At 44.1% G+C, this 18,275-nt stretch overlaps 1 protein-coding gene across 1 annotated transcript; it reads left to right on the top strand.

Annotated features, from left to right (window-relative positions):
* Nucleotide 1: 1 nt before the first annotated feature.
* On the top strand, nt 2–9,796 carry LOC125551990 (6-phosphofructo-2-kinase/fructose-2,6-bisphosphatase). Its single transcript, XM_048715427.2, has 23 exons — nt 2–296; nt 385–448; nt 853–1,148; nt 2,237–2,428; nt 3,413–3,556; nt 3,894–3,986; nt 4,220–4,318; nt 4,410–4,439; nt 4,702–4,755; nt 5,188–5,241; nt 5,307–5,384; nt 6,038–6,129; nt 6,209–6,266; nt 6,355–6,429; nt 6,714–6,761; nt 7,314–7,411; nt 8,069–8,144; nt 8,218–8,280; nt 8,376–8,467; nt 8,883–8,951; nt 9,055–9,118; nt 9,205–9,270; nt 9,354–9,796. Exons 1-23 carry the CDS (start codon nt 150–152, stop codon nt 9,453–9,455), a joined length of 2,154 nt encoding a protein of 717 aa, XP_048571384.1. The 5' UTR covers nt 2–149; the 3' UTR covers nt 9,456–9,796.
* Nucleotides 9,797–18,275: the final 8,479 nt, after the last annotated feature.

Genomic DNA, 18,275 nt, shown 5'->3' with positions numbered 1-18,275 from the left:
CCACCAGCTGTTGCGGATTACGAAGGGATCTACCACCATCGCACCTCCCCTCGTGGCCCCACTTGACAGTCGCACGAAAAGACGATACCGACGCGCTCGCTTTTCTTCCTTCCGGCACCTTCCAAGTCCCCCTTCTGGCCTCCCCGGCGATGGCGACGGCGGCGAGCTCCGGCGGCGTATCCGACCACCAGTATGTCTCGGTCAAGTTGGAGAGCCCCCGCCTGGCGGCGCTCGACCTCGCCCCTCACCTCTTCGGCTCCCACCCCGCCGCCGGCTCGTGGGACCCTACCAAAGCCGTAAGCGTCGCATCCATCCCCTCTTGTTCGCGAGTGTGTTTCCCGTGCGGAGATTGATGGAATTTCTTTTTCCTGGTGGTGTTCGCAGCTGCCGATGGAGCGGGCCGCGGCCGCCATTTGGGAGCTCAGCTGCGTCCTCCCTTCTCGACACGGTGAGTTGGCTCATTTTATCATGCTGTTCGACAACTCCATGTGGGTTTGAGATCCCTTCTGAGGAGGTTTGCGCTATGATGAGCTATCTTGCTGTGTCATGCTGCTGGGATGCTCTTGTTTGAGTTGTTGGGTTGGGCTTTAATTGTTTATTGGGGCTGTCTCCTGTCTGTTTAATGTGTGTACATATTTTGTCATGAACTAGTGATTTGTCATTGCTGAGTATAACAATGTAGTACATGAAGTTGGGCCTTCGAAATGAAATAAAGTGATTCTTCAGCTGATCATTTGCTATGCTCTGGTTAACTGAGTTGTTTACTTACTACATACGCATGGAGTTAGATTCTCTTCAGTTTTTTGAGCATCCTGACTAGTTTTATGCCCTTTATTTGTTATGTTTTGTTAGAAACACTGGATTTCAAGTTACTATTGAAGCCAAAAGCCGATAGCTCAGAGTGCATTGTTGAGGAGGGACCGAACCGACCGCTAGGTTGCGGGAGCAATCAAGTGGAAATGACGGATGCAGTCTTTAAACTCACTGAGAAAGATTCACTTGAGTGTAAGGTTTGGGTTGAGACAGAGATGTTGTCCCCATTTGACCTAGCCGCAAGCTGGAAGGCTCATCAGGAGAATCTTCAGCCTTCAAGGGTGCGAGGGACCTATGATGTCGTTATGAACACTGAGACTGAAGCCAGGGACGAGGTTTGAATTCTTTTATATGCTTTATCTTACTTCTGTATTATGGTGCTGCCGAATGTAATTAGGAAATTGTAAACCTAACCCTCTAATAATCTTTTAACGGATAGTATATATGCTTATTTTGCAAAAACCTGGTTTCTTTGAAAGTAGTGTTTGACTGTTTGTAGCATCTAGTTTCCAGCCAATGCTTTGTTGTTAACAGTCCGATACCTTAGAGGGTGCTATGTAATAGGTTGACTGTTTGAGGCAGCTTGCTACTTGCTTGTGGACCTGGACCTCATGTCTGGTTCCTAGCAAAACTCACTTGTTTCAACACGTTCCCATTTCCCTGCTATTAATTGGTGTAATGAAGTGATGTGTTCACTCAAGAGGGTGTGAAACTGACCAAGTACCCAGCAGATTTCAGAACCATGACTGACAGTACATCTTACATATTACTTTGATGTTTCAGCTCTTGTGTTCTTGTGAATGTAACCTACTCTCTCCGGTCATCATGGTGTTTGAGATGCTTGGCCATTAGTTTCCGTTACAGATATTTAAAGTTCGTAATATTATGGAAGTATTTCACAGTGAGTTGCCATTTTACTCTAGTGGTCAAATGTCAAAAAGTTCAATGGCATGCTTCCAATGGTCACAAGAAGTTGTGACCAGTGGAAGTATTGGAGTAATGCCTTTAAAACCCCAGAATGGTGACAGATTTTACCTTTAGGAGAACTGCAAGCATTTAAAATATATCAAACCAAGCAGAAAATCAAATGGTAAAAAACGTCCCAGTGTAGGACTGCGGGAAAAGACCAAATTGCATTTAGCACAAGGTACTTATGTGACCTAAAAGTTAGTTGCCCTAACTAATTTAGACTGCCCCACTCATGTTCAAGCTGTCTTTATGCGAAGTGTGACACCCAGGTTTGGCAAAATATATTAGTGTAAAGAAGTAGGTTCAAGGGTCTTTCCGAAGGCAGGAGCAGTGTTTGTTACTGTGTACTTAAAAAAATAAATTCTTCCCACAAAGCTGTTGCCTGTGTTTCTATTGCACTATAGGTGGTGCTTCCTTTTCTGTTCTGCCAATTTTGTCTTTTTCCTTCAAGCAGAATGACTTCGCTTCTGGTTTGGAGCTTGATTTAGAGAAGTATGTAGTTCCAACAACACCCAACATGGGCTCAGGTGTTGTTTATGCAGCTAACTTGACTGAGAATCCCCGCTCTTTATTGGACACCGGTATCTCACCAAACAATTTGATCAAAGGTGACGCACCCCTGAATCATTATGCTAACACAAAGAAGGTATGACTTAGTTTTCTCTGCTCTATTCAGAATTGACTGTTAGCTTTAAATCATGTAGCGTCGACATTTATTCATTTATACAATCCATTATAGATGGTAGTTGCTGCCCTTTTTAGTAAACTATGTGCAAATTTAGGCAGCTTTAATAGAAGCCACTTTCTTCAATAGTGTCATCCGTTTCTTTAGATATCCAAACAAATGAGCTACTTTCTCATATGTCTTTTGTTCGTTCAGAAAAGAAAGGAGAGGTTGAATTGATTTAAGTTAAATGAGATTATGAGCCAGGAAAAGTTTCTGTTATTATGTTATATATGTTAGGAAATGTGACTCGTTACGAATGACGTGCTTGGATTTTTTTCTTGTGGTCATGGATCTACCAGATTTTCTTTACTTGTTTGAACTTAAGCCTTATCAAAAGTTTCTGCATTATGTAAGTCAACAGATAATGGATGTTCATCTTATGGATGGACTTATCTGTATGTGTTAGAGACTGAAACTCGTTTAATATGCACATGTACCATACAGTTGGTTCGCTTTCTATGTCTATGAACTGAAACATTGCAATTATTTTCTGTAGCAACTGAAGAAGCTTTTGTTTATCATTAAATATATATATTTCTGATTTAGGCCTCATGGGAGGATTAAAATATAACTATTGCTAATAAGACTAGGATAGTATGAGAGAACTAAACATGCATTTGTCAGGCTACCCAAAGCCGACGCTCAGGGGGCAGGCCTGGGATTGTTCCAGACTTCAGGCCATAGCTGCTTCCACAAAGCCGCCTTGGCTGAACCCCTGTTGCATATACCACTCTTTATGTGTCTGCTATCATTGTCATCTGGTCAACAGCCAAAGGAGACGAACACATCCCATTCAGATTAGAACAAACTTTTTGAAATATATATGTCTACATTTTCCTACATTTGGATAGAGGAGCTCCTGTTAATATCAACACTAGGAATGATTTATAACTTATGCCTCAGGATGTAGATGGAAGACATACTCCGTCACAGGAAGAACAAAAGGCAGTCTTTGTAGATAGAGGTGTTGGTTCACCAAGGTTTGCTAGACCAACAAACGAAACCGTTTCAACGAGCAACATCAAGCAGGATTCTGAAGCAAAGTTGGTATGTATTGTTGAGCTATTTGGTATGTGCTAAATAGGCATTGAGCTTTAACTCATTGAAACTTCCATAACTTCTTCGTTATTGCAATTCATGCAGGACTTAGTTCTCCCGAGTCTTAAACTACAGTAACTGTGTAGAAATATTTATGATGTATAAACTCATCAGTTTATTTGTTTCAAGCTATCATATATCACATAGGAACTTCACCCTTTGGTTTATTCTTTAAAAATAAAAATTCATCCCCTATGATAAGTCCTGTACTATGAAGTTTCTGAATCTGTCAAAAATACATGTTCTCAAATCTGTCATCTGAAGTTCTTTCAGCTTTGGCTATCAGGGTATGCCAGCAGCAGAAGGAGCTGTTGCAGCAGCAGCTGTAGCTGATCAGATGTACGGACCAAAAGAGGACCGCAAGTTGGTCATTGTGCTGGTAATTTTCATGCCATTTATGTATGTATTCAACAAATATTTTAACAACAAAGAATGTGCAGCACTACCTCAGGGTTTTCTTTGTGTTGATAATTGCTCAGTTATATATTTATGGTTGATAAGATATGAATATAGTTAAATATGGTTATACTCATTCCTCTGAACTCCTTGAAGCATTTTCTGTTGTTTCAACTACCTTGTCTGTCCTTCTGTAATCATGTGCTGACATTGTAGGTTGGGCTGCCAGCTCGTGGTAAGACCTTTACAGCAGCTAAGCTTACAAGATATCTCCGATGGTTAGGTCATGAAACAAAACACTTCAATGTTGGAAAGGTGAACATTTAGCTTAAGCTAGTTTTGCAGATAACTGCACATATTTATGGTAATCACTAACCCTGTGTATTTTTTGATGTTTCAAATATAGTACCGTCGGCTCAAGCATGGCACTAATCAGGTACTTGCATTTTTATGTGCCTAATCACTGTTACTAGCATTGGAGTATTTTAACAATGCTCAGGTGCTACTGACAACTGGCTAATTTTCTGGTGGTTTTCATGGGAAATGATGAACTTGTAATTTCCATTTCCATTGAGTCCAGCATAGGATTTTATTCACTCATGAAGTATTTTGAATCTGAATGGACTTTGAAATTGTGATCCTATTTATGAGTTTTGTTAAGGAAGAGTTCTCTAATTGCATCATTTTCTTTTGCGCAGACTGCTGATTTCTTTCGTGGAGATAACAAGGAGGGTGTGGAGGCACGTAATGAGGTTGGTGCATTGCTACTATCACTATGTTGAAAGTCAAAAGTAACAGGGAAATTGTAAGTATTTATGTTGAATCTAGAGCATGGGCAATGCTACTCCCTCTAATTCCAAATGTGTGTTATTTTTGATAATGACATGGTCTAGTGCACTATTTTGACTACTAACTTGTGTCCAGTATGCTGTTACAATTATGAAAGTATGTTCATGATGAAATAGGTAATACCGCTTCCAAGTGGATAATCTAGAGCTCAAATTCCTTCTATATATGTTAATGTTGGTTATCAGACCCAAAAATGTTTTCTTAAGGGAATATTTTACTTTCTGTGGATCTAGTTTGCATGCATTTTCATACATAACAAAGTAACAAACCTATATGTTTTCCATGAAACACATAATTCTTGCATTTTATGCTAAACTATTTTATGCATATTTTAGGTGGCAGCATTAGCAATGGAAGATATGCTATCATGGATGGAGGAAGGTGGCCAGGTAAGGCAATTTTTTCTTGTCTTATTCTCTTTTTTTAACAACTGATTATTTCTGCTGGTCTGCAGGTTGGTATTTGTGATGCCACAAACAGCACAAGAAGTCGAAGGAACATGCTGATGAAAATGGCTGAAGGAAAATGTAAGGTACAAATTAAATCGGCGGTAGCTCTTGAGTGTCTTCTCAGTTGGAATCATTTGGATCCATCGGTGATACTTGTCACTCCTACACTTTTTAGTGTAACTGGCCACTTCCCCTGCATTTCTAAAAATAACACCTGAAACCATTTTTCACGGGTATATGTTCCAGATAAACTCCAGAGGCAAATACTGTTCCATGTGAACATTTCTGTGTGTGTTGGCCTAAGTAATTGTTGTGTGTGCCTGCTTAGTGAATGCATTCACATTCTGAAGGACAAATTTCTAAAAGCATGATCTCTAAAATTTAATCAGGAGCAAGTAACAAAATTTACTCAAAAGTTCTTACACATATCCTAGTAATTACAATTATTATCTGGAAGACTAGAATAATCACTATTTACAGAATAAATTGACATCACACCAGCTATTTTGAGCTGAGTTGCACCAAATGCTAGGTCCAAGTGACATGTTTAATAAAATACCACTCACTTTGACATTGTTTTGCACATCTAACATTGCCCTCCATATTCTGATTTGAGTCGCATAAAACACCATGTAGACCAAATGCGCCACCACACATGTTAAATATGCCGAGTTACTGTACAGTTTGTGACCTAATTATCTGCTCTTTAATATTGGCCATTCGTTCTACTTTCTAGATCATCTTTGTGGAAACAATATGTAATGATCAGGATGTTCTTGAGAGAAATATTCGCCTGAAAGTTCAACAAAGTCCTGATTATGCGGAGCAGTGAGAAACATCTTGCCTACTCACTTGTTAACATCATACCAAGGCATTTCTTGTGTCATTGATGTTGTTTGTATTACAGAACGGATTTTGAAGCGGGTGTGCGAGATTTCAAAGAGCGACTGGCATATTATGAAAAGGTCCATAGCTGCTGAATTGTGTTATTTGGGGAAAAATTGTGCGTGGAATTTCGAATAGCTATACCCAAATAATTTGAAATTTCTGCAGGTGTATGAACCAGTAGATGAAGGGTCATACATAAAAATGATCGATATGGTTAGTGGGAACGGGGGCCAATTGCAGGTATGTATGTGCAGTCAATCTGAGATATGTTAAATAGAGCAAAAGTTCATCCGGTTTGATCCTATTGTGGACATTGTTTGACATTTGACGTTTCTTTCTATTTTGTGATAACTGTATACTTATTAATACAATCTAAGAGTCGGTTCTCTTCGTGTTTGCTATACAAAACCAAATATGTGGACTAGATGCAAATATATACTGCTGTGGTGAAGGCGATATTATTAACTTGCAATCTTTGCAACTAGTTTCAAAGATCCTAATCTGTCTGTTACTTTTTCATGCAGATCAACAATATAAGTGGTTACTTGCCTGGACGGATTGTCTTCTTCTTGGTATATATCCAAAATATCTGAACCTTTTCTTATCACACCTTAAGATTAACTGATGGCTTTGAAGTTCATTATGATTATAATTTCCAATTCATCCAATGTTAGATCAAATTGCAATATGAGTTATGTTTAGTGATTCAATGATACAAGCATCTATCTTGGGTCTCTCTAATTTTACCCACTGTTCTCTGCATATTTGAAAATTGAAATTATATCTTTCCTTCTGCTCAGTACTTTACAATTGATGTTGTATAAGACCCAGGGAGACTTCCATGGGACCATGTTTCATTTGGGGTAGGGGTACCTTTCAGGCGATTGATTACTACCACTTTAGGGTCGATAGGGACAATGCTTGCCATGTTAACCTAGTTTTCAAATTGATATTGAATGCATAATACTGACAGCAGTCCTAAATCATGCTTATGGCTTATGTTATTACTATATTGGGCGAGTTCCATTTATTTCTGATAGTAGCGGATGCAATTAAGTGGCACACTGCTGTTTTGGTTCTAATGCTACTTGTTTTGTTAACTAATACATTTATTTTTGTTACAGGTGAACTGTCATCTTACACCTCGTCCTATCCTGTTAACTAGGCATGGGGAAAGTTTAGATAATGTCAGAGGAAGAATCGGTGGAGATTCATCTTTGAGGTCTTTAATTTCTTTGTCCTACAGTCTTGTTGTTTAGCCTTTGCTGCCATACTGAGTTTCATTTGGGTACTACACTAAGGAACAATACATCAGAAGTTCTAAATGGTTATTAATCTTTCGTGCTTGCAATAAAACCATCCGCCCACTAAGGGGACAACATTTACAGATCCAAATTATAAAATTTGAGTTGACCAATCCTTTTCTTGCTAGCTAATCTAAGTTTTCTTTTGCCTTTTTCTTGTTCTTGAACGGCTTTTGCTCTTTCTAGTTGAGTGCCTTTCTTAGACTTTATTATCCATATGGCACCTCCGGAGTGTGCATGGTTATTCAAACTGGACATGTGATTATCTAATTTTACATACCAGTAACCTCTATTGTCTATAGCAAGATTCGGACATTCATCTTCTCTGTTTACATTAAATGGAAAAGGAAAAAGAGGAAAGGGAAAAGAGGAAAGGGAAAAGGAAAGGGGGATTATAGCATGCCTTGATGGAAGGATAGCAGTAACTACGTGCATAATGATATACCAATCAACAACCTGGTCATTACATGCCTGGGCACAGTAGTTTTCATCTTTCTTTTTGTCAGCCCCCTGTGCATTCTATATTTGAAAACCTTCGCTTTGGCTTCACCTGACTGAAAATAAATGGTATTCAGTGAGGTCGGGGAGGTTTATTCAAGGAAACTTGCAAGCTTTGTAGAGAAGCGACTGAAGTCTGAGAGAACCGCCTCCGTAAGTATGCCTTTTGTTACTACCGTTGAGAAAGAGACCTACTTGCTAAATATATGTGCAACATCCGATTCAGATATGGACTAGCACACTCCAGAGGACAATATTAACTGCACAGCCAATCATCGGATTTCCAAAGGTAGGTTGTCATTAATAATTAACAAAGTTCAGCAAAATTTATCTGCCCCTAATTGTAGTTGGGAAAACTAAATGGTTTTCCAACATTTCTTGTAGATACAATGGCGTGCTCTTGATGAGATAAATGCTGGTGTTTGTGATGGGATGACATATGATGAAGTAAAGAAAAATAAACCTGAAGAATATGAGTATGTAAATTCACTGATTTTATTGCTTCATTTTTTTCCCTGGAAACAAGGCATGCCACAGGATATTGATTGATGCACCTATAATTTTAGCAACTCTTTGTAGTAACAATCTGATCAAATTCAAGCCACGGATTGTTCTTTTAATCATGCAATATTAATCGAGCATCATACAAATCCTTATCGATGGGTTTTTCTATACAGTATTTTAGCTTGTAATATTTCATATAAATCTGTTATATGAAGTTAGGAAATTTAGTGAAATGGTTAACAACGTACCATGATATATGAACACAGCATCTGTCAACCAGCAATCCAGGAGTCTCTGCACATCCAGTGCCTATGAATCTATGTCTTTGTTTTTACTGTTCCTCATTTTCTTGAAGAAGATTTCATTTACCTGTATGTGTCTGTTTAGATCACGTCGCAAAGACAAGCTGAGGTACCGTTATCCTAGAGGAGAATCCTACCTCGATGTCATTCAGAGGTTAATCCGAGTTGCTTAGTACCATCACATGCCTCTTTACATAATTCAACTAGTGTATTTCTTGTTGGTGCCTCTCTTAATCTTGTCAATTTTCTGTGTGCAGATTGGAACCTGTAATAATTGAGCTTGAAAGGCAGCGTGCCCCAGTGGTAGTCATAGCTCACCAGGTAAGCGTGTCCAGCTTTTGCATTTTTCTAAACCTTTTCTTACCGAAGTATGCATTATGGATGTATGAGGGAAGAAACTCTTGTAGGCTGTGTTGAGATCACTATATGCATATTTCGCGGACAAACCACTGGAGGAAGTTCCTAAGATTGAAGTAAGCACGTGTTGCAACATCTTATAGTATCATCATGGCTGAAATCATTTGTTCATGACGACTGAAATCATTTGTTCCTCTAGATACCTCTTCATACAATCATTGAGATAAAAATGGGCGTCACTGGTGTTGAAGAGAAAAGATACAAACTCATGGACGCAGTGAACCCAACTGCAGAGGTCTGAGGCATGGCGCATGGAGTCTGTCCTCTCAATTCAGACAGCACAAATAAATTTCCGGATGATAGTTTTATTTACCGAAGTATGTAGATGTAGATGATACCCAAACGTATCACTATATTTCATTGTCCAGAAGTAAAGCTATAGTGCAAAAGTGAACCATTCTTTATGAAGTCTGGCACATAGATGATCAAAGTTTTGAATTTTGGCTGGCCATGTAAAGGTTCGCTTGGGGCAATCCAGATGGATTCATTCATGTTCAACTGAACTTGTTAATTCAAGATTTGCATGTAACACCACAGATTCAGTTTATAAGGCCAAGATTTGGGATCGATCGATCCAAGTAACCGCGTGGGCGTGGAGACGCTACCTAGTCCGAATTTCAGCTTTGTGAAATATAACCGGCTATATGTGTTGCTGTATATTTCGGCGTGTACCATATGGATATGGATTACAAGTGATGCCCTGAATCAAGCGCCAAAGCCAACTGCCTTTTATGTAGTAGAATCTTCTCTCATAAATTTGCGTACGACAGTAGTTCGGCGTGTAGTACCATATGGATATCAGGATAGATTAAGAGTGATGCCCTGAATCAAGCACTATCTGCTGCACGTTCAGTAGAAACAATCAAGGGCGTGTTTGGTTGCAGTTTGCAACAGTAGTTGCATTGCATGTCCATCTCCAGCCAGTAGTTGCATTGCATGTCCATCTCAAGCCAGTCTGGTTCTTGAAATGCAGCCTTATATGCAGCAGATGCAACATATTTGGTTGCCTGCATCGCATGGAGGAGCACTTACCCCCTGCTGTTTGGTTGCCATTTTTGTGTTTAGGGTGTGAGTAGATGAAAACTTCAGTTGTTTCGTTGCAAACAACGTTTGTACTCTGCTCACCCCATTCAAATATGGTGGCCTTACCACCACATGATCAGCACAACAGCAAGATCAAACAAATCAAGCAATCAAATGAAATCAAACGCATCAAGCAAGAAAATGACAGCAAACTACTTAACTACATAGCATAAGTCTAGATTAACAGCAGGGGCATCCTGCTTCCCTGCTCCATGCCAGGGTGCTGCTCCTGGCCAAAATATGAACAAGTTCTCATCACAAGTCTGCCACACACCATAAAAGTTCAACACTAACACCTTACTTAACTTAACTACATAGCACGCTCGATGTCACCAATGCATTTGTGCCTGCTGCAATAAAACCTGCACATGACCGAGGAGTCGTGGTTGTAGATCTGAACCTTCAGTCCGAGTCCTGAGATGCGCACAACGACGAGGTCGCCGGGGACGATCCGGTGGCGGCGGTAGAAATAGTTCCAGCCCCGGCCAAGCACCATGTGCCCCTTGAAGTTCTGGACCTGCACCCAGAACACGCATCGCTTGTTCGCCGACAGCCTGACCACGCGCGAGAGCCACTTGATGACCATCCAGGTGTTCATCACCTCCACGAACTTGCGAGGGACGACGAGCATGGCGAGGTCCTCGTTGTCCTTAATCTGCTGGTAGAAGCGCAGCGGCTCCCGGGCCCCCCTCCTCGTGGCCCTGCCTCGGAGATCATCCCCTTGAACAAGGCAGGCTCATGAAGGCGATCCTGCCAGGTAGGTCCACCGTCCCGAGCCACCTATTCGTGGGGATGAAATCCTTGGCGCCCTCAGCTCCGGCCACCACCTGAGCTCCTCCACCCGCCACATCCCAGTCAGTCTTCAATATCTTGTCAGGTAAGATGACAAGTATTAGTGCACAAACTCTTTGCAAAATGGCACTGCTCAAAGACATTTGCCCAAGAGCAAATGCCACTGATCAGCGCACAAATTCTTTGAGCAAATGCCACTGATCAATGGAACTTGCAGTTGGGCAAATGCCATTGATCAGTGGCACTGATCAGTGGACTTGCCCAATAGCAAGTGCCACTGATCAGTGGCAGGCACTTGCTGTTGGGCAAGTCCACTGATCAGTGGCATCCGCTTTTCTGCAACTGCCACTCATCAGTGCATTATCCTAAGCATGGAAACATCTAAAAATAGCAACAACAAGTGCCAATAGCACCCATGTGCACCCATGCACATTTGGCAGCATCCTAAAATGGTCCTACTACATGCACGTATAACAATCAACACAAACTCTAGCATGAACATGTATGTAGTAACATGAACAACAACATGAACATGATCCTAGCTTGGACATGAACATGCCATTTGCATGAACACACATCCTAGCAAGACCCTACCATGAACACAGATCCTAGCAAAGCACACTACCATTGGGGATTCTAGCATGAACACAGCTACTAGCATGAACACAGATCTTAGGACACACTAGCAGTAGCAGAAGAAAATTATCCTAGGACACACACTGTACGAAACAAGAACAGATCGGTCCGATTGGATTCGATTGGGATCGCATCCAATCGGATCTACTCAAATCCTATCTAATCCTATCGAATCCACTAACTACCAGCACATGGCTAAGAAATAAACCCCTAATCTACATATACGAGCAAGCATTGAGGGTGTTTGACCCACCGGAGCACGCGCAGTCGCAGCGAACCGAGGCCGGGGTGAAAATCCCGGCGGGAAGGGGAGAGGTGGCAGAGCAGAGGAGGAGCTGGCCCTGGCTACGGCTTGTGGCATCGGCCCCGTGCTCATCGCCACACTGGGGGTTGAGGAGGACGGCCCACCGACAGGAGAAAACCCTTGGACGGGGGGGTCAAGAAAACCCCTTGCCCAATGGGGTCCTAAGAAGTGGCTGCTCCGCGGACGGCGCCGGCGCCGAGCCCAAGACCATGAGGTCCGGAATCGGCGGCGGAACAGGAACGGCCGGCACCGCATTGGTCGGCGCTGGTGGTGGCCGGCAGCAGATGGGGGACGGCGCTCGCAGCGCCGATGCCAGGTCCCGGCCCGAGTTCTGGAGCCCGGCCAGCCAGCACTCCTGGATGCTGGTGATGCGCTGGTCGACAGGGGTCAGTGAAGGAAATATGCCCTAGAGGCAATAATAAAGTTGTTATTTATATTTCCTTATATCATGATAAATGTTTATTATTCATGCTAGAATTGTATTAACCGGAAACTTAGTACATGTGTGAATACATAGACAAACAGAGTGGCCCTAGTATGCCTCTAATTCACTAGCTCGTTAATCAAAGATGGTTAAGTTTCCTAGCCATGGACATGTGTTGTTATTTGATGAACGAGATCACATCATTAGAGAATGATGTGATGGACTAGACCCATCCGTTAGCTTAGCACTATGATCGTTTAGTTTATTGCTATTGCTTTCTTCATGACCTATACATGTTCCTTAGACTATGAGATTATGCAACTCCCGAATACCGGAGGAACACCTTGTGTGCTATCAAACATCACAACGTAACTGGGTGATTATAAAGATGCTCTACAGGTGTCTCTGATGGTGTTTGTTGAGTTGGCATAGATCGAGATTAGGATTTGTCACTCCGTGTATCGGAGAGGTATCTCTGGGCCCTCTTGGTAATGCACATCACTATGAGCCTTGCAAGAAATGTAACTAATGAGTTAGTTACGGGATGATGCATTACGGAACGAGTAAAGAGACTTACCGGTAACGAGATTGTACTAGGTATGATGATACCGACGATCGAATCTCCGGCAAGTAACATACCAATGACAAAGGGAACAACGTATGTTGTTATACGGTTCGACCGATAAAGATCTTCGTAGAATATGTAGGAGCCAATATGGGCATCCACGTTCCGCTATTGGTTATTGACCAGAGAGATGTCTCGGTCATGTCTACATAGTTCTCGAACCCGTAGGGTCCACACGCTTAACGTTCGTTGAGGATATAGTATTATATGAGTTATGTATGTTGGTGACCGAATCTTGTTCGTAGTCCCGGATGAGATCACGGACATGACGAGGAACTCCGGAATGGTCCGGAGATAAAGATTTATATATGGGATAATAGTGTTTGGTCTCCGGAAGGGTTCCGGATGTTTTCCGAAATGTTTGGGTACGAGAACATTTTATTTGGGCCAAAGGGAAAAGCCCACAAGGTTTTTGGAAAGCACAAAAGGAAGTTTTGCAGAGTCCAGGGACCAGACGCCAGGGACCCAGACCCCGGGAACCCTGGCGTCTGGCCCTGGAGTCCGAGAAGGACTCTTGCCTTTTGGGTGAAACCGACTTTGTGGAGGCTTTTACTCCAAGTTTCGACCTCAAGGCTCAACATATAAATAGAGGGGCAGGGCTAGCACCCAAGACAGATCAAGAAACACCAAGCCGTGTGCCGGCAACCCTGTCCCCTCTAGTTTATCCCCCGTCATAGTTTTCGTAGTGATTAGGCGAAGCCCTGCGGAGATTGTTATTCACCAACAACGTCACCACGCCGTCGTGCTGCCAGAACTCATCTACTACATCGCCCCTCTTGCTGTATGAAGAAGGCGAGGACGTCATTGAGTTGAACGTGTGCTGAACGCGAAGGTGACATACGTTCGGTACTTGATCGGGGCGGATCGTAAAAGTGTACGACTACATCAATCGCGTTGATAAACACTTTCGCTTTCGGTCTACGAGGGTACGTAGACACACTCTCCCCTCTTGTTGCCATGCATCTCCTAGATAGATCGTGCGTGCTCGTAGGAATTTTTTTTCAAATAGTGCATTCCCCAACAGTTAGAGGACGGCGTGGCGGTGGGCGAGGCGGAGCCATCGAAGGAGAGGAGAGGGAGGGTGTTGAGGATATAACCATTAAGGGTAAACCGCCCAGGAGGGGCCGGTTCACCTTCACCTATGCTGAAGCCCAAGGAAACCCAGAAGATGGTGCTTTACGGATAAGGCTTAGAGGCCCAGAGCCCGCGGGCAATTTAGGGCCCATGGTAGTAAACCGCCATGATTGTATAAACTAATATTATAAGATAGGGAAGAGGAGACCGAGGCGGACACTTGTATGAGCCAGCCTCGGGACTCTGTAGACCGGCCGGGATCCTCCTGAGTATATAAAGGGTGACCCAGCAGCGGTTCAAAGAAAAAACAACAACTCGAGAGCCAGACAAAGCGGATTCGCTCCCTGGCCTTCGAAACCCTAGCAATACCAATCACAACTAGACGTAGGCTTTTACCTTCATCGAAGGGGCCGAACTAGTATAAACTCCCGTGTCCCCTTGTCCGGTTTAACCCCTTTCAAGCTAACCCGTAGCGATGGCTCCGCGACTAAGTCCTTTCACGAGGACATATGCCGTGACAATTTCACGATAGTTGGTGCCCACCGTGGGGCTATCGCACGGTGGTTTTGAGTTCTTAAAGGGCAGCTTCGATGGACTCAAGGGATACGCCGTGGGCCGGATGACGAAGAGTCGCCGTGGAAAGCTCTACATCGACAACGCAGGATGGGGTCCCGAGGCCGATTCAATTGAATACGGGTATCGGGTCCCCTTTGGTGGGATTCACGTCTTCATCGGCAAGATCGGCGAACCGGCCCCCGAGCCGGACATCTGCACCGACATCATCGAAACGGCTCAGCGTGCAAGTTCTTTACCGGTTCAGCCTGAGGCAAGGCATGTTTTCGTAGGTGTCGTCCATGGATCGGGGTACGAGGAGGGACCGGTCTCCGATGGAGAAACCATAGTCCGCAGTGGTGACGAGTCTTTTGGAGAAACCGAATCACTTTACCAGTTGCAGGATGGCCGGATTGAGGGAGGATCCGAGGGCAACAGTATTCCGGATTCCCCGGTCTGCCAAACCGGGCCGCCATCTTCATGGCCGGCACACGATCGGCGCCTCATTCATCTACCGCTGCAGCAGTGCTCTCCGGTTCAACGACGGCCACACCAACAGGGGCAGGAAGCTCGGCACCACCTCCGGCCCAACTCTTGTCTGATTTGTTCGACGCTCTAGCGGCACTGATGTCCGCGGAGGTAGATGCAGCAGCCAGGGATCAACATGATGCGGAGATTCTAAAAGTGAAAGATCAGATAGCCCAGGCTAAAGCGGACCTGGCAGCAGAGAACGCCGGGATGGCTACAGAGCGGGCCGAGTTGGAAGCACAGGCTTATCGGATTAGACTGGATCAGAATGCTTCGGAAGAGGTCATGAGAAGAAGGTACCGATCACGTCTCCCGATGGTTTATGAGCCGCATAATCTTTTCAACACGCCAGGTGCAAAGCTGGTAACCAACCCACACTAAACCGGGCGGGGGCGCCGGGAGCAGGAGCGCCGGTTCAGCCGCGCGCAACAGACCTGTTGGGGATCGTAGCAGAAATTCAAAATTTTCTACGCATCACCAAGATCAATCTATTGAGTAATCTAGCAATGAGGGGAAGGAGAGTGCATCTACATACCCTTGTAGATTGCTAAGCGGAAGCGTTCAAGTGAATGGGGTTGATGGAGTCATACTCGTCGTGATCCAAATCACCGATGATCCTAGTGCCGAACGGACGGCACCTCCGCGTTCAACACACGTACAGCCCGGTGACGTCTCCTACGCCTTGATCCAGCAAGGGGAGAAGGAGAGGTTGGGGAAGACTCCATCCAGCAGCAGCACGACGGTGTGGTGGTGGTGGAGGAGCGCGGGACTCCAGCAGGGCTTCGCCAAGCACTACGAGAGACGAGGAGGGAGAGGGGTATGGCTGCGCCAACAGGGAGAGCAAATCACATGTGTTGGGCAGCCCCATACCTCAAATATATATAGGGGGAGGGGAGGGGCTGCGCCCCCACCTAGGGTTCCCTCCCTAGGGGTGGCGGCAGCCCCCAGATCCCATCTGGGAGGCGGCCAAGGGGAGGGGGAGAGGGAGGCGCACCAGGCATGGGCCTTAGGGCCCATCTGCCCTTAGGGTTTGCCCCCTCTTCCCCTTAGGCGCATGGGCCTTGGTGGGGAGGCGCCCCAGCCCACCTAGGGGCTGGTCCATTCTCACACTTGGCCCATGTAGGCCTCCGAGGCTGGTGGCCCCACCTGGTGGACCCCCGGACCCCTCCGGTGGTCCCGGTACACTACCGGTGATGCCCGGAACACTTCCGGTGGCCAAAACCATACTTCCTATATATTAATCTTTACCTCCGGACCATTCCGGAACTCCTTGTGACGTCCGGGATCTCATCCGGGACTCCGAACAACATTCGGTAACCGCGTACATACTTTCCCTATAACCCTAGCGTCATCGAACCTTAAGTGTGTAGACCCTACGGGTTCGGGAGTCATGCAGACATGGCCGAGAAAACTCTCCGGTCAATAACCAACAGCGGGATCTGGATACCCATGTTGGATCCCACATGTTCCACGATGATCTCATCGGATGAACCATGATGTCAAGGATTCAATCAATCCCGTATACAATTCCCTTTGTCCATCGGTATGATACTTGCCCGAGATTCGATCGTCGGTATCCCGATACCTTGTTCAATCTCGTTACCGGCAAGTCTCTTTACTCATTCCGTAACACATCATCCCGTGATCAACTCCTTGGTCACATTGTGCACATTATGATGATGTCCTACCGAGTGGGCCCTGAGATACCTCTCCGTTACACGGAGTGACAAATCCCAGTCTCGATTCGTGCCAACCCAACAGACACTCGGAGATACCTGTAGTGTACCTTTATAGCCAACCAGTTACGTTGTGACGTTTGGCACACCCAAAGCACTCCTACGGTATCCGGGAGTTGCACAATCTCATGGTCTAAGGAAATGATACTTGACATTAGAAAAGCTTTAGCAAACGAACTACACGATCTTTGTGCTAGGCTTAGGATTGGGTCTTGTCCATCACATCATTCTCCTAATGATGTGATCCCGTTATCAACGACATCCAATGTCCATGGTTAGGAAACCGTAACCATCTATTGATCAATGAGCTAGTCAACTAGAGGCTTACTAGGGACATGGTGTTGTCTATGTATCCACACATGTATCTGAGTTTCCTATCAATACAATTCTAGCATGGATAATAAACGATTATCATGAACAATGAAATATATAATAATAACTAATTTATTATTGCCTCTAGGGCATATTTCCAATAGTCTCCCACTTGCACTACAGTCAATAACCTAGTTCACATCGCCATGTGATTAACACTCACAGGTCACATCGCCATGTGACTAACATCCAAGAGTCTACTAGACTCAATGATCTAGTTCACATCACTATGTGATAAACACTCAAAGAGTTCTGGGTTTGATCATGTTATGCTTGTGAGAGAGGTTGTAGTCAACGGGTCTTGCCATATTCAGATCCCTATGTATTTCGCAAAACTTTATGTCATATCGTAGATGCTGCTACCACGTTCCACTTGGAGCTATTCCAAATTGTTGCTCCATTATACGTATCCGGTATCTCTACTCAGAGCTATCTGGATAGGTGTTAAGCTTGCATCGACGTAACTCTTTACGTCGAACTCTTTATCACCTCCATAACCGAGAAACATTTCCTTATTCCTCTAAGGATAATTTTGACTTTTATCTGGTGATCTACTCCTAGATCACCTTTGTACCCTCTTGCCAGACATGTGGCAAGTCACACATCAGGTGCGGTACTTCAGCATGGCATACCGTATAGAGCCTATGACAAAAGCATAGGGGACGACCTTCGTCCTTCCTCTTTCTTCTGCCATGGTCAAGCTTTGAGTCTTACTCAACTTCACACCTTACAACTCAGGTAAGAACCCCTTCTTTGACTGATCTATTTTGAACTCCTTCAAAATATGTCAAGGTGTGCGTTCTTTGAAAGTATCATCAGGCGTCTTGATCTATTTCTATAGATCCTGATGCCCAATATGTAAGCAGCTTTATCCAGGTCTTCCTTTGAAAATCACTCTTCAAACAACCGTTTATGCTTTCCAGAAATTCTACATT

Source organism: Triticum urartu, chromosome 4A, assembly GCF_056163025.1.
Source record: "Triticum urartu cultivar PI428250 chromosome 4A, HENAU_Tu73, whole genome shotgun sequence".
NCBI classification, from domain to species: domain Eukaryota; kingdom Viridiplantae; phylum Streptophyta; class Magnoliopsida; order Poales; family Poaceae; genus Triticum; species Triticum urartu.
Note: the sequence above shows the minus strand (reverse complement) of the source record. Positions and strands in the feature narration are given on the sequence as shown.

Excerpts from the sequence above, each read along its gene's own strand:
- LOC125551990 (XM_048715427.2), top strand. The coding sequence starts at position 150 with ATGGCGACGGCGGCGAGCTCCGGCGGCGTATCCGACCACCAGTATGTC. Across the intron at positions 9,119-9,204 it reads TGGTAGTCATAGCTCACCAG|GCTGTGTTGAGATCACTATA; the intron begins GTAAGCGTGTCC and ends AAACTCTTGTAG. Across the intron at positions 9,271-9,353 it reads AGGAAGTTCCTAAGATTGAA|ATACCTCTTCATACAATCAT; the intron begins GTAAGCACGTGT and ends TTGTTCCTCTAG.